This window comes from Musca autumnalis, unplaced genomic scaffold (genome assembly GCF_047663935.1).
Source record: "Musca autumnalis isolate F117 unplaced genomic scaffold, ASM4766393v1 scaffold_4, whole genome shotgun sequence".
In the NCBI taxonomy this organism is placed as follows: domain Eukaryota; kingdom Metazoa; phylum Arthropoda; class Insecta; order Diptera; family Muscidae; genus Musca; species Musca autumnalis.
This window is the reverse complement of record NW_027411977.1, coordinates 82,943,090-82,960,589: the sequence shown is the minus strand read 5'-3', so window position 1 is coordinate 82,960,589 and position 17,500 is coordinate 82,943,090. Positions and strand designations below refer to the sequence as shown.

General features: G+C 37.2%; 1 protein-coding gene across 1 annotated transcript in view; it reads right to left on the bottom strand.

The window, feature by feature from the left end:
• The window catches only part of LOC141401520 (G-protein coupled receptor dmsr-1-like), a 400,810-nt gene that overhangs the window by 13,221 nt on the left and 370,089 nt on the right, over positions 1-17,500 (bottom strand). Inside the window, exon 7 of the mRNA XM_073981806.1 lies at positions 11,527-12,755. Within this exon, the coding sequence (XP_073837907.1) occupies positions 11,527-12,755 (1,229 nt within the window). The remainder of the gene's footprint in view (positions 1-11,526; positions 12,756-17,500) is intronic.

Genomic DNA, 17,500 nt, shown 5'->3' with positions numbered 1-17,500 from the left:
GTAGGTTGGCGTAAGTGCCAATGGAAGAAGATAAGATTTTCTTTACATTATTGCAAAATAGGTTGACGTAATTGCTCACATAACGGAGATATCGCAAAAATCTTTAATGCATTCAATTTTCCCATTTTTTGTAATCACGCTACAGGGCGCAATTTTGATAGAATCGTCACGATAGGTCTCCCAGAGAGAAAGAAGCATATTGAGTTTGGTGATAGTCGGATAATATTCAAGAATCGGAATGGGCAAAAATGTATGCTGAGGATTAGGAAAATATCACGTTTATTGTGATGCAAAATAGGTTGGCGCACATATCACTTTCCCAGTTTTAATTTGAATTGTGCGTTTCAACAATGAAGACATTCTGAGCTTTAAACTGTTCCCAATTGAGTTACTAAAATTGGTCAAATGCTTGTGATGTTGAAAGAGATTTCCAATTTCCAATTTATGGAATTTTATTTCCATGTCAGATATTTCTGTTTCTGTTGGGCATATTTCAAGGAGAGAAACTAAACCATTTGATCTTTAAATTAATACAAAATGCGGCATTTATGGTAAAATATCAGAGTTATTGCAAAAACCGCAAAACTATCACAATTTTAATAATTTGAAGTTTTTACTTGAATGGCAAATATATATGCTTCCATTTGGTGTAATAAAGACATGTAAAATGCTAATCAAAAATACCAGCAAAGCTTTTAATCAGTACCAAGTAGATGTCGACAGTACTCAAACATTAAAAAGCTTATACACAGGGGAAGCGGTGTAGAGTATCGGCCCCGCCTCGACTATAGCCTTTGTTCACATGTTATTTTATTTTATTTTTTTTTTATTTTCTCTAATAAGACATGGTAAAACTTGTACCATGCAAATAAAATTCCTTATTCATTAACCTATGCCAGGTATTCATTACACGCTAATTTATCGGGAGAAAATAAATTAAAATTTGGTATAAACTAAATGACTTCTATGTAAATAAAAATGGCAAAATAATTTAATGGCAACTACAAATCAAATTAAACGATTTAGAAAATTTCTTCGGTTCATTAAGTACACCCTATAAAATAACAATTTTCCTTTCCTTACCTGGATAACAACAACACTAACACTACTACCACTGATTATACTAAGTAAAAGCGATGCGTCATGTCAATTTATTTCAATAGACGTTAATGTCCTTTGGCCCTGTTCAAGGTATAAGCAAACAACAAATTGTCATGGCTTGACCGTTTACCCAGGCCTCGAACTTGGCCACTTACTTGTGAACTGAATATATTTGTTTATTGAAGAACCCCGCGGTCGTCTCGTAATTGTGACCTTGAAAATAGAATGTAATTAACTATGTTGAACTTATGGTCGATACCGACCGACCGACGTCAGATGAATAACCCATCATTTGTTCTGGTTAAAGTTAATGTCGGCTGATTGTGGTAACAAAACAGACCTGATTGATGTGATTTAACATTTTCTTTTTCTCAGGTGCACTTTTGTGGGCAAGACTTAATAAATGACAACTTATTTTTCTTTTTTTTCTCCTTTAAGTTTGCAGGCAAACATAAATAAATAGATGGGGATATAATGAGGGAGTTGTGATTTCTATTTTGAATAATATGGGAACGTGGTTTATGAGGATGTGGTTTATAATAAGTTGAAAATAAAACAATAAAAAGCCGTCGGTTAAGCGCTTAAGTGATATACGAATTCATCTAATGTGAATATTGTGAAAATAATTTCAGGTCAAGATAGAGAACATATGCATGAGCTGAAGAAATTGTCCTGCCACAAAGTACACACCCCGATTGCATAAAAAATTGAGAGGTAAACTAACTTAGGGAACAATGTATTTCTATCGAACCAAAAACTGACTACTGCTTGTTCCAATGTGCTAATACAAGGATTAGGATTAGGGTTATAACTTTTTTGTTATTTTAGCAATTACCAAAAATTCCAGCGCAGAGCTGTCTAGAGCTTGGTGTCCCGCTGTAGATCACAAAAAACACTGGAAATCAAGCAGAACTTTCTGACTCTGTCAGTTGTACAAAAAGTGTTGTTGGAGAATCCTTTGTGAACATTGTGAAACTTGGTGGTGGCAAGTGCGCGGCTTTGGTTTATCGAGTGTCTCACTGATTGGAATTACTCCTTGGTGGCGAAGCGGATTGCCCCTAAGAAAATGACGAAAATGTCGAGCAGGCACCTGTGAATGTCGATGGATCAGTGAGCGCCCATTTGTGACTACGGTGGGTTGTTGGTTCCTCCTCCTGGAACCTGCAGGTTGCGTCGCACTAAGACTGAGGAGAATTCTGGTGACGGATGTTTTGCAGGAAATATGGCTAAATGGGGACGCCAACAAAGAAATCTCCAATGAAAGTGGTGAAGGTGTGAGTTCATTGGCGTCGGAGAGCAAGTCAAGTGTCAGTGGTATTGGAGGCGATAACGAAATTTCGCCGTGCGCTACAGGTGGTGAGGTCTGTGTGACAGTCGATCTCGTGTAAGGAGACTTAAGACCGTATGTGGCATCACGGTGGGAGAGTTGAAAAACGTTGTAACGTGACAAGTGTCACATAGATACAACAACACCTACGGTCTTCACTTACCACCATAGTAGCAATGAGTCGATATGCACTCAACAGCACCTCCATCTACGCCAGCCATGCATTGAAGCCATTTGCTTGCTGTACTCAATACACAATAATTCGCATTTACTTCATTCCAGTTTATACTTTAGTATTCCAGTTTTCGCCGTTGAAGTCAGCTTGCTACTGCTGGGGGCTTGCTATCCACCAAGGCATTCCTGGGTGGCTTGTTGCGTTGGCAAATTTTGGAAGGGACTACCCATTGTGGCTGTCCCATTAATAAATTGCACACAGTGAATTCTGTTTACTGTCCCCCACAGAGACTTCGGTTTCCTGTTCTACACAGAGACTTCGGTTATCTGTCCCACACGGACGCTTCGGTTTCCCGTCCCACACGGAGACTTCGGTTTCCCGTCCCACAAGGAGGCTTTGGTTCTTTGTTCCTAGATATACGCAGCAGTCTGTATGAGTTCGTAGATGTAATTAGTGTTGTATAGTAATCGTTCCGAACAGAACAGCAGATCGTCGAAAACCCGTCCGACATCAATCAACACGTTCCCGATCACTACTGAAACTACTCAGCAACCAGGATCGTCGCTTCCGATCATCGACAAGTATCGTTATCAGCCAGCATCGTCATCACCGATCCCCACCAACCATCGGCGTTCCCGAAATCACCCGAAACGTCTTCACCGAGCGTCGTCGTCGTTCCCGAACAGCTTCGGACGAGTTACCGAACATCACCGAATCGTCGTCACCGAGCTTCGTCAACCGTCGTCGTTGCCGAACAACTTGAGCCGAGTTGCCGAATCGTCGTCACCGATCTTTGTCAACCATTTCCGTTCCCGAACATCACCGAGCTTCATCAACCATCGTCGTCCCCGAACAGCTTTTGCCTAGTTGCCGAATACCAACACATAGAGTTGATAAAGTTCCCGATCACCTATAAATCGTCAGAATCTGTCCTATCAGCATCCTCCCCTCGGAAGAAGGGCCAAAGTAATAATATCGCATTTCATTGAAGTAGAACATACTAGTATTTAGATCAATAAATATCCGAATGAACCTCTAGAAGGGAAAAAACTAGTCTTTTATTTCGTAAGGTTTAGTGGGTCCTTATGGAGACCCTGGACGCGACTGGACTTACCCCAGCAGACGAGAAAACCACGTTACAATGTGACCGATAGTCTCTTATACTTGATTTCCGAGTCGTAATGCAGTGTAGAGTCTACGAGAGAAGATATGAGGAGATGCTCATGAGAGCAATGTTTGAAAATGATAAGTTGAAGGGAAGGCTGGCAAGTGGACAGCACCAGCACCGTGCACCAAGCCAGTGGAAACTTGATCGGTGGAAGTAAGACCGAAACAGAAGGGAGCGTTGTGAAGAAGGTGATGGAAGAGGTTGAACCAACGTTGTAGGTGAGGGTGGATGACGTGAGGCCCATCAATGATGATGGTGCAGTCTGTAGCCGAAAGGGGGAAATAGTGACAACGAGAAGTTCGAAGTGACGATGAATGAGAAACTGGAGTTCAAGTTATGTACATATCAGCCTCACCATCACACAGTGGATCCACTTGTATGCAGAAAGTGGCCAAAAATATTTAGAGTGTAAAAGTCAAGCCAATGCGCCGGTTACAGCTTTGTGCTGCTGCGAAGAGTGTTTTAAGAATCCACGAGCGTAACATTCTCCCCCCTTTCCCCTCTGGAGGGGGTATACGGTAGGGATTGTTGTATGCTGTTAATATAAAATTACATGAACAAAGGCCCCGATTATCCTATGATGCAAAAATAGGCTTGGGGAAACAAAACTATCGCCAAACATCATAAAATCTAACCAATTTAGCGGATTGAAAAAATCAACATTTTTGTCTGAAAATTGGTAAAAATTTTTAATATAGATCTTATAGCGTTCTTCCTGGAAGGCACGTACCGCCAACGTAAGACAAGTTTGGAAGAAGATTTCTTCATCTTACCACTGATGCCAATTATGTTAATGTACGTGGTCAGATAACAAAGTTATACGCTAATATATCCATAGAAACCTTATTCTACGGCAGCTTTAGTCAGTGACCCACCACTTATAGTCTGGCACTAGATGGCAGCTGATTTTAATACTGAATAATCTTAAATCCAAGACCTACTTTGGGAATTATTCCCGAGGTGGGCACTGGTGGGCATCATGACTAAAACCTTAGGTAAAATTTAAGTATATGATCGAATTGGCATTAGGAAAGACACTAAAAAATATGCAGCTAACTAGAATTCTAAAACACGCTAAAACACTATTTTTAATGAAAATTTAGCTATTACCTCCTCTTTCAAAATCCACTATAATATTTTGCTATACGTATTAGTTTCGCGATATTTTGAATATATTTACTTGCACTTAAAATATAGGTTGTACTCACAACAAAAAATATTATTCTTAAGAAGATCAAGTTCGAATGAAACAAAAACTAATATAATTTTAAAAAGGTCCATGTCATAGCTGTCAGATTTGCCAGATGTTGTAACAAAATTTTGACGTTAATTTTTTTATTTTTGGCCAATGGCTGGATCCACTGTGCATCAATGAGTTCACGGAGGAAAGGTACTCGTTAAACCTTAAGGCTACTATGTCTCTTGATCCTTTTAGGAAAAGCGTTTGCATTGTGTCTGTTCCGTGGATACATGAACCAAAAACAGAAGCGATTATTGTTGTGCTGGAGTGCACTGAGCGTGTGGCACATATATTCTGTTCTGACAGCAATTATGTATTCGGGCAAAGGTTCATTAATCGTACGCAGGAGCTTGTTCCCTACTGTTATCGATGCATCAGCTTTGATCAAAGAATACATAATTCTAGTGTTCAGGCCGATGTGCGTCGTCATTTTGGAGGCTTCGGCCTATTTTGGACGTCCTTATTCTATCAAATGTCCATTGAAAGTCCGATGTAGGTGGCTTTGAGGCCAAGCTGAACATCAGACACTAAATGAGAGTGACACAGGAGCTCGGCCAAAAATTGTTGAGTATATCTGCTTTCATTATATTGTATGAGAAGCCCTATAAATGTGTGGGCTGCCTGGGGGATATCCATGTCTTTATGTGTGAGGGGTGTGACTCTGCAATAGTTTTTGTGGACTTTTCAAGGTACAAATAGGTGGTTTATATGTTTGTTAAAGGGGCGGTAGAAGAGTTGTTGTTGGCTTTAATTTTTTTGTAGACTTACTTTCCGATGGAGCCTTATCTTGGGTATATGGATGCGGTACTACTCCATGCAAATGCAGCCCCATTTTTATACCCTCCACCATAGTATGGAGGGTATATTAAGTTTGTCATTCCGTTTGTAACACATCGAACCAATCATTGGCGACCCTATAAAGTATATATATTCCTGATCAGGATAAACTTCTAAGACGATCTAGCCATGTCCGTCTGTCCGTCTGTTGTAATCACTCGAGCGTCCGCAATAATTGAGATAAAGTGCTGAAATTTTGCACCCGAGGGTATTTTTTTCATAGGCAGGTCAAGTTCGAAGATGGGCTATATCGGTCCACTCTTTGGTATAGCCCCCATATAACGGTTCCTCCGGATTTGAGGTATTTTGACGTTATTCGCCACATTTGCAGACCGAACTAGCTATAATTTGTCACTTAGGGTTCCTAGTGATCAACAAACTTATATCCCAAAGGATATGGGCATAGGTCCATGTTTTGGTATAGCCCCCATATAGCAATTTGACATTTGAGGTTCTCAGTGGTCATGAAATATCTCCACCAAACATCGTCAACATAGGTCCATGTTTTGGTATAGCCCCCATATAACGGTACCTCCCGATTTTCGGTATTTTGAGAATCATGACCACTGAGAACCTCAAATGTCAACTTGTAGATAGTTCGGTTACAAAGAACTATCTACAAGTTGACATTTGAGGTTCTCAGTGGTCATGAAACATCTCTACCAAACATCGTCAACATAGGTCCATGTTTTGGTATGGCCCCCTTATAACCGTACCTCCCGATTATCGGTATTTTGAGCATTTTAGTTACAAATTTTAACCGAAATAGCTGTAATTTGACATTTGAAGTTCTCAGTGGTCATAAAACATCTCCAACGAAACATGGTCAATATAGGTCTTTGTTTTGGTGTAGCCCCCATATAACGGTATCTCCCGATTTTCGGTATTTTGAGAACGTTAGCTGCAATTTTTAACCGAAATAGCTGTAATGATCGGTATTTTGAGAATTTTAGCTACAATTTTGTCTAAAATTGTCACTAAAATTCGTCAACATGGGTCCATTTTTGAGGCTTTACATTGTTTTGATGAAACTACCCTCAATTTGACTCTTGAAGTTTCCTGCAGCTATAAAACTTTTCCGCCAAAAAATTTAAAGATCGGTTAACTCTTTGATATAGCCCCGTAGGTGGTACCTTTCACCTAGCTGAACCCATTTTTATACCCTCCACCATAGTATGGAGGGTATATTAAGTTTGTCATTCCGTTTGTAACACATCGAACTAATCATTTGCGACCCTATAAAGTATATATGGGGATTTCTGAGTGAAATCGGACACTTTTTCAAGATGAGGTTTTTGATTTCCTTTATTTTTTGTTGTGGTGATGCTGCTGATTAACAAAACATTTTAGTATATTTTCAGATTTTTTTGACTAACGGTTCCAGAGATATCGCGCATTGAAAAAGTCAAATTCGGTAAAAACTACATGCAAAGAAACACTCATAACATCTTTAATATTGGTCCAAATTGAAAAAATCTTTTTTTGTTTGTTTTGTTGTTTTATCAGCCATTAAAGAAAAAATAGCAAAACAAATTGCACAGTGGGCTTGGATGCTATTTTCGCGATTTAATATTTAAAATAAATTTTTAAAACTGATTGCACCCTTCGATTTTTTCAAAAAAATTTTATGTTAAACTAAGTTCAATTACAAAAATTGTAAGCCCTATATCGTACTGGGATTCGAATAAATACTAATTTTTTCGAATTTTTTAAAATTTTTGTTGTACAATATTTGTTAGTTTACTACATTGTACTGTGAAAAATTGTATTTGCTTCGGATCAAAGTGTTCATAATTATAATTTCTTTGATGATAATTCAGTTCTAAGTTCTATCTGACGTATTGTTTACTAATTTGGAAAAGTTGTCAATTCTGTTTGATTTTAAAAAAGTGAAATAAATCATCAAAAACTGTTGTGATAATTAAATTTACGATATGGAATGGCTAAATCTATCTCAGGCACACAAAAACTCCATGCTGTAATACACACCAATGCTGGTACAATAATTGGTAAACAATTTTCAAGTTCAACTACTGAAAAAGTTTTTAAAATGTTTAAAACAAATTCGTAAATAAAAACCAAAACAAAAATTTACTAAATGTACCTTTTACTTTTTGGGTAAACTAACAAATTTTGTACAACGAAAATTTTAAAAAAATCAAAAAATAGTATTTATTCGAATCCCATTACGATATAGGGCTTACAATTTTTGTAACTGAACGTAGTTTAACGAAAATTGCATTGAAACCCACTGTGCATTTTTCCTTTAAATATTTCTTTCGATAGCTGATAAAAAAACAAACAAATCAAAAAAAAGATGGTCCCATTTGGACCAATATTAAAGAAGTTATGAGTATTTATTTGAACATAGTTCTTTAAACATGCGATAATTTCAATAGGCGATATTTCTGTACCTTTGGTCAAAAAATAATTTTAAAATATACTAAAATGTTCTGTTGGCTAGGAGCATAAATTGAAACAAAAACAATTGAAATCAAAAATTACTTTTCTCCGAACTGTCAGATTTCACTTGGAATTCCCCATATATTCTTGATCAGGATAAAATTCTAAGACGATCTAGCCATGTCCGTCTGTCCGTCTGTTGTAATCACTCTAGCGTCCGCAATAATTGAGATAGAGTGCTGAAATTTTGCACCCGAGGGTCTTTTTTCCATAGGCAGGTCAAGTTCGAAGATGGGCTATATCGGTCCAATCTTTGGTATAGCCCCCATATAACGGTACCACCGGATTTGAGGTATTTTGACGTTATTCGCCACATTTGCAGACCGAATTAGCTATAATTTGGCACTTAGGGTTTCTAGTGATCAACAAACTTATATCCCAAAGGATATGGGCATAGGTTTATGTTTTGGTAGATACCGTTATATGGTCCCCATATAACGGTACCTCCCGATTTTCGGTATTTTGAGAATTTTAGCTACAAATTTTAACCGAACTATCTGCAATTTGACATTTGAGATTCTCAGTGGTCATGAAATATCTCCACCAAACATCGTCAACATAGGTCCATGTTTTGGTATAGCCCCCATATATCGGTACCTCCCGATTTTCGGTATTTTGAAAATTTTAGCTACAATTTTTAACCGAGCTAGCTGTAATTTGCCTTTGAGGTTCTCAGTGGTCATGAAATATCTCCACCAAACATCGTCAACATAGGTCCATGTTTTGGTATAGCCCCCATATAACGGTATCTCCCGATTTTCGTTATTTTGAGAATTTTAGCTGCAATTTTTAACCGAACTAGCTGTAATGATCGGTATTTTGTGAATTTTAGCTACAATTTTGTCTATTCAAAAATAATCGTCAATATACATAAGTCCATGTTTTGGTATATCCCCCCATATAACTGCACCTCCCGATTTTCGGGAATTTTCAGTGGTCACGAAATTTCTTCACTAAAATTCGTCAACATGGGTCCATTTTTGAGGGTCTACATTGTTTTTATGAAACTACCCTCAATTTGGTTCTTGAAGCCAAAAAATTTAAAGATCGGTTGACTCTTTGATATAGCCCAGTAGGTGGTTCCTTTCACCTAGCTGAACCCATTTTTTTAGATTAGATTAGATTAGATAACACTGTGCAACAAAATGGAGGTGAAAGTCTGGGGCACGGAAAATTCCTCCTGGGAAGAAAGGCCTTGGTGAGTATATTATAAACCCCGAAGGACAGATGCGCCGTGAGTCTAACTTCCGCGTTATGGCGTGATGAAATTTTTGTTAGAGACCCTGTGGGCCATCAGGAATTAGCGTTATATCTTTTATCTTTTTGTAGGTCTGCACCAAAACATTTGTAGACACAGGGAATCTCAAATGTTAAATAACAGGTAGTTAGGTCAAAAACTTTAGGTAAAATCCTTTAATACTGAAAATCGATAAGGGACTATACCAAGACATGGACCTATTGACAGTGTTTAGTGGATAAGTCTTATGACCGATAGGAACTTGTGACGGCGAAAAATCAATGCACTCATTTTTGCTACACATTCTGTAAATATTTCAATAAAACTATAATACGAAAACTTCGGCTCTTGTTTTTTTGGGTTACAATTCACAAATTACTTGGGAATCCTGAAACGTCACTACCTGTAGCGTTGTTGTTGTAGTAACAAATTTTGGTAAACAAGTTACCGTTACTCCATCGCCAGATCCCGCAGCATCACCACAACAACATCAGCTCATCACTGCCATTGGTGGAGATTAACACTTGCTATGTTGTTGTGATGACAAATTGGAGTAAACAAGTTCCCGTTACTCCAATAAGAAAACACGTGGTGGGAGCTAGTATAAAAGGGGCGACCAAAACTAGAATTGGGACAGTCAGTGCAAGACCAGGAAAACGAGCACATCATTCGACGGTAAGTAACCCATTCAGAAGATTAGCCTTGGACATCCTTAGAGTACTTATCCAGGTCTCTATGTCAGGAATCCTTGCATTCTGGCTATCTGTTGATCCTTACGTATCCTTTGATCCTTGAATATCCTTTGATCCTTGAATATCCTTGTAGTGCTTGAATATCTTTGTAGTGCTTGAATACTTATTAAGGTCTCTTGCAATCGTAGCCTTGAATATCCCTGTAGTGCTTGAGTACTTATTAAGGTCTCTCGCAACCGTAGCCTTGAAAATCCTTTTAGGTCCAGCTGATCCTGTAGCCTTAGAAGATCCATCCCATATCCTGGGGATCCAGAGTACTTATCCAGGTCTCTGGTCTATTAATCCCCGACTCTCCTGGCTTATCGAGTACTTATTCAGGTCTCGAAGTGATGAACCTGGTGGCTTAGAATTTCTGTGCGGACGGAGGACCGAGCTATCAGTTTCTTTATATTAAGTAGATTAAGTGAACTTTAAAGAGGAACGCTCTATTTACGAGAACAATAAAAGTGCGTCAAGCGATAACAACTGTCTTTTCCTTTCTGTCTCAAGTAAATTGTCTGTAAGGATCCTTGGACCCCGACTAGCTACTCTAGCCATAGGGGGAAAACCCGTCGTTACAAACCATAAATGGAAAATTGCAGCTAGTGTGGTTAAAAAAAATCCTCAAAATACTGGGATTTACATTTATGTCAAGTTACAATGTTGTACCGACCATTCTCTGCCTGAATGTTTTATCCCTAACGAGGACTTAATACCAAATTGTTGCTATTTTGTTTGGTTAATTGGGCCAATATGTTCAAACTACCGTAAACCGGGTGGTACCGTTCAATGGGTGCTATTGGAATACGTGGACCTATACTGAGAATTATCTGTAAGAATGTGATTCCAGAAATTTCATCCTATACCAGAAAAAGGAGGCAAGTATGTTTGTTCTAATTACAGCGATAAAAGTTCCCGCCAAAAGCCGCTGCGGCGCGCCTTATCCAATGCACTATGAGAATAACTACAGCCGATATCGGTACGGCTTTAAACTTTGCAAATTTATTCGAGGATCTTTACCATAAGTCGTTTTCATTCTTTTGATGACAGCGATGTGGCCCATAATCTAAATTAATGATTGCTGCGAAGATTTCCTCAGTATACACAACTGCTTAAGGGTCATTATCTGAATCGTATATATGCTTAATTATATTTATAAATGTTTCTTCTTATAATTAAATTGAATGTACATTTTAACAACATTTTCTCCCTCTCTGTCTCCTACACTCTACATAATGTCTACTTACTCAGTTTCAAATAACACTGCAAATAGAAGTCGTTGCCCAGTATGGTGTTCAACAATCCCAAAATACCCTGGGGAAATTCGGTAATTAGAAAAAGTAAAAGGACAGCCAAAAGCATGCGTGTCGTTCGATCCGTTTGTTTTTCTTTTTCCAATGTTTTGCTATTTTTACGTGGTTTCTGTTGGGGAGTCTGTTGTGTTGCGCCATCACCACCACCTCCAGCCAATTTGCCATTGATTGTAGGTTTCATGCCATTGGCAGCATTACTGGTAAGCATCTTGCGACGTCTTTTGGCTTCCAACAAGGCCATAATCAAACGTATCGACAGAATGGTAAGGGCAATACTGGGTATCAGTTTAATTAAAACACTGTAAATAAGAAAGGTAGTGTACTGAAGAGATTTGTTGTGCAATGCCAATTCACTGTGGTACAGCCGGTAAGCGATTACGTCACGGGAGCCTTCATTTCCAATTGGTATATTTGTTATATTATAGGGTGGTGGGAAGGTTGTTGTGGTGGAGGTTCTGCTGCTGCTGGTGGTTACATCTGTTGTTGCCGAATAAGAAGAATTCATCATACTGAGTAGAATATCGACAGCTGAGCTATTGTTAAATTGCATTTCGTTCTGTTGATACTGTTGGCCATTGTCCATTGTTGCTGCATCATCGGGTTTTTTAAATGACGTTGCATCCATTTGATGGTAATCAATCACGTACTGTGTCAGTGGTGCATAACTTATAACCTTGCCCTTGGCATTTATGGTGTCTCGAAATTCAACTATGGAGGTAACTAAATACATTGAGGGAGATACGACCAGTACACACACAACATAGGCCGAAGTTATCGTTATGATTGTTGTCCGCATGCCACACCATTGGCGATTTTTTTGGGGATATCCAACTGCTATGTAACGCCACACGGCCAATGTCACGGTCAACCATATGGAGATGGTATGCAGCACTTGAGTGAATATCGAATGGAACTTAATGAAGCAGGCCCATGAATAGCTCAGTTTCTGTTCGTGCGACAAGTGTTCCCAGAGTATGAATTCATGCATAGTATACGGTATGTATTCGAGCATTACTGCCAAATCTGCCACAGCCAGACCAGTTAGTATGGCATTTGTGGGCGAACGCATTTCTCTTCGTGACAACACCATGATGTTCAGTGTGTTTGCTGTCGTGCCCAGTATGCAGACTATCAACGACATATAGCCATGGACATTTTTGTAACTGCAATTAAATTAGAAAACAAAGGAAAATGTCATAAGTGAATGACAGAGTAAGTTTATTACAAAAAACAATGAAACAATTTTAGTATTTTTGTTGTAGAAAACATTTTTAATTGAAACATGAATATTCTGAAAACGTTTTAGAGTTCTTTTACATTTTGTAGATGTGTAAAATGCCCGCTATTTCATATGCGGAAAGGGAATAATATACACATAAACAATATTTAATATGAAAATGGTGGATACTGAAAATTTGGATGTACTTATACCTATTTTAATTGATATGAAATTTCATTTAAATACGGTTCGAATACCTTTAGTTCGAATTTCCAAAAAATACCTTATATACATCAACAGCAACCCACAGTTTAAATTTCAGTCCACGTTTTATTAGAACGGTATGGGTGTTTTGAAGATTCAAACACATTTTCTAACCGAAGTAGCTGTAATTTCGGAATTTTTGATATCAAAATGTAGGAAACCTTTATTTAAAAAATGTTAATTAATGCGCACGCTTTGATCTGGCCTCTATATAACAGTTCATTTTTTTGAGATATTGGGTATAAAAAGTTTCTTGTTGAAAAACAAGAAACAAGGGATAAAGGGATTAAGCCTGACTATTTTTAAAAACAAAATAGAAGTCGTCATCCCAAATAAAAAACGCCAACCCTCCTAAAATTAAAAATATTTAATTTGCGAACATTTTTTCGGTAAGAAAATTTCCCAATGGAGTGCTGCTGGAGAACATGCCGAAATCTTAACTGGTGATGGGAAGACAATATCAAACTCAGTTAGCAGATGAAGCAAGAACAGTTCAGCTTGGATTAAAAGGAGAGCGGAGAAAACACGCATGGTTGCGATTGAATTTAATGGAGAATTTTCATAATTTGTGTTAATAGTCCTGTTCGATAACTTCGCAAGTAAAAAGCATTTGCAACTTCTTGCAACTACCTCTCATATCTCTTTTATTGAACAAGCTTGTTATCGAACAGCATTTTGTAAAAGTTTGTACAAATTTGTACAAACTTTTTGGTTACCTAACAGAACAGACCTAATGTAATAAAGTTCTTAATATTTTTGTTTTACACAAATAATAAATGCATTTTATTTGTTCTGGGATATTTTGTAATGGCTTGCATACATTCCGCAGAATGTATCAAAACACGTGCTTTGGACTGCATCCTATTCTACCCCCAAAGGATTAGTTAAAATACAGTGCCAGGGGGTCAGTTAAAATGCAATGCCAAAGGGTCAGTTAAAATGCAGTGCCAGAGGGTCAGTTAAAATGCAGTGCCAAAGGGTCAGTTAAAATGGAGTGCAATGGAGTGCATCTTTCAGTAGTCACGCTCTTGTAAAAATCATGAGTGAAAATGCATAATTTGATGCACTGCCAAATCACTTGTACATATGATTTAACTGCCTCTTTGGAGGCAAACTTTTTGCTGGGTATATCCCAACCGCGATACTCATTTACAGCTCTATCTGTTCTCCCAAAACCAATTATAGCAGTATTTCGTACTCCTCCTTATCCCACTTTTTCAGGATTCCGCCTCTATCCGTTCCCCCAAATCAAAATTGTACCAAATTTAGTACCATTTAGTACTTTTCGTACACTTAAGTACAAAGTTCCAAAACTACCTCCATGTGTTATTCCTCCATTCCAACAATAATCTTAATTCCTAATTTCAGGATTCCACTTCTATCCATTCCCCCAAAACCAAATTGTACCAAATTTAGTACCATTTAGTACTTTTCGTACACATAAGTATAAAATTCAGAAAACTATCTAAATCCTACACTTCAGCAGTAATTTTAATTCCAAATTTCAGGATTCCACCTCTGAATATTCACCCAAATCAATTGTACTAAATTTAGCACTTTTCGTACACATAAGTACGAATTTCCAAAGCTACCTCCATATCTCAGTCCTACACTAAACAGTAATATTAATTCCAAATTTCAAGTTTTCAGCTCTAAAATCAAAATTGTACCAAATTTAGTATCATTTAGTAGTTTTCGTACGATTTCCATAACCATCTCCATACCTCAACCATAAACTTCAACAGTAATCATTATTCCAAATTTCAGGTTCCCAGCTCTATCCGTTCACCCAAGTCCAAATTGTACCAAATTTAGTACCACTTAGTAGTTTTCGTACACATAAGTACGATAATCCAAAACCAAGTCCATATCTCCATTTTTCACTCCAACAGTAATCTTAATTCCAAATTTCAGGATTCCACCTCTATCCGTTTACTTACTCCAAATTGTACCAAATTTAGTACTTTTCGTACAAATAAGTACGAATTTCCAAAACTACCTCCATATCTAAATCCTACACTCAAACCGTAATCTTGATTCCCAATTTCAGGATTCTAGTTTTCTTCGTTCAGCCAAATCTAAAGTGTACCAATTTCAGTACCATTTAGTACTTTTCGTACACATAAGTACGAATTTCCAAAACTATCTCCATAACACACTCCTCCACTCCAAGAATAATCTTAATTCCAGACTTCAGGATTCCACTTTTATTAATCTACCCAAAACCAAATTGTACCAAATTTAGTACCATTTAGTACTTTTCGTACACATATGTAAGTATGAAATTCAGAAAACTATCTCATTCCTACACTTCAACAGTAATTTTAGTTCCAAATTTCAGGATTCCACCACTATCTATTCACCCAAATCCATTGTACTAAATTTAGTACTTTTCGTACACATAAGTATGAATTTCCAAAGCTACCTCCATATCTCAATCCTACACTAAAACAGTAATATTAATTCCAAATTTCAAATTGTACTAAATTTAGTACGATTTAGTACTTTTCGCACGCAATAAGTACGAATTTCCAAAACTACTCGAACAGTAATATTATTTCGAACAGTAATCTTATTTCCAAATTTCAGAATTTCATTTCTATCCGTTCAATCAAATCCAAATAGTACAAATTAAGGTACTAAAATTAATTAATTTCCAAAAATATCTCTATATCTCAATCCTACACTTCAACAGTAATCTTAATTCAAAATGTGAGGATTCCAACTCCATCCGTTCTCTAAAATAAAAATAGTACCAAATTTAGTACCATTTAGTAGTTTTCGTACATATAAGTTCGAATTCCATAACCACCTCCATACCTCAACCAAAAACTTCAACAGTAATCATTATCCCAAATTTCAGGTTCCTAGCTCTATCCGTTCACCCAAATCCAAATTGTACCAAATTTAGTACCACTTTGTACAATTTAGTACTTTTCGTACACATAAGTACGAATTTCCAAGACCACCCTCATATCTCAATCCTACACTTCAACAGTAATCTTAATTCCAAAATTCAGGTCTCCAGCTCTATCCGTTCACCCAAATCCAAATTGTTCTAAATTTAGTACAATTTAGTACTTTTCGTACACATGAGTACGAATTTACCAAACCGTTTCCTTTTATAAACACCACTTCCCAACCTTGATTTCCATACCAAATTCCAAGATTTTAGCTATGTATATCCGTTCAAAATGTACAATTGGTTCTAAATTTAGTAACTTTTAGTACTTTTTGTACACTTATCGGTCGAGTTTCAAAAAACCCTTTGGTACATCTTTCTAGCTCTCCATCTGTGACTCTCATTCCAAATTTCAGAATTCTAGCTCTTCCCGTCTGCCTACCATATTTAGTACCTTTTAGTACTTTTCGTACCCTTCTAGTTCGAATTTCGAAAACCCAGCCTTATCTCACCCCTACACACCAACAACAACCCACACTCAAAATTTCAAGCTTCTAGCTTCAGCCGTTTCCTCTTACTGACTTACTCATCACTAAGCTCTTATATAAATAAGCTTTCCAGAATAGGTGAATGGCATAAAAGAATCGCAAAACTGTTAAATTTTTAAGGAAGAACAACATGACCGTTTGCAATGGCGTAGTTCATCTTGGAATCGATCTAATTTTAGGAGTCTTTTCCTTTCTACCAATTTACAATTGCTACCAAAATCCCTCAAAATTTGCTGCATATCAAACCTAACAAAATGTATACCCATCCAAGTGGATTAAATGTGCTATATTTCCTACTAAAATTCTAATCACTGAAAAGAAATGTTCTGATAATTTTTTAGTTATTATATTTATTAGAAGTTAAATAACACTGTGCAACATTTTTAAGGTAATCTTGTGCAAACAATTTAAGCTGAGTATTTTTTGAAAGTACAGTCCCAAACGACAAAAACCCTAGTTGGGTTTTATTGTGTCAGATCCAGCTTATTATTAAATATTGACTTTTTAAAGTTATTCGGGGTTATATCTCTGAAACCTATGTGAATCTTTATCTGACCTCTGAAGCAAATTTGTAGATAAGGACAAGAATAAAATATTTGGAGAAATAATGAACTCGAAAAACTACATTTATTGCCTCAAATTTTATAAAATATCGAAAATTTCTTTAATTTGTATGCATTTCGCACCGTGTGTCCAAAACCGTTATTATACCCTCCACCATATGGAGGGTATAATTAAATTTGTCATTCCGTTTGTAACACATCGAAATATTCGTCAGAGACCCTATAAAGTATATATATTATTGATCAGCATAAAATTCTATGTCGATTTGACCATGTCCGTCTGTCCGTCCGTCCGTCCGTCCGTCTGTCTGTCTGTTGAAATCAAGATACAGCTCGCAATTTTAAAGATAGAGAGTCAAAATTTGGTACAGAAGTTTTTATTACTTGCAGGATGGTTGGTATTGAAAATGGG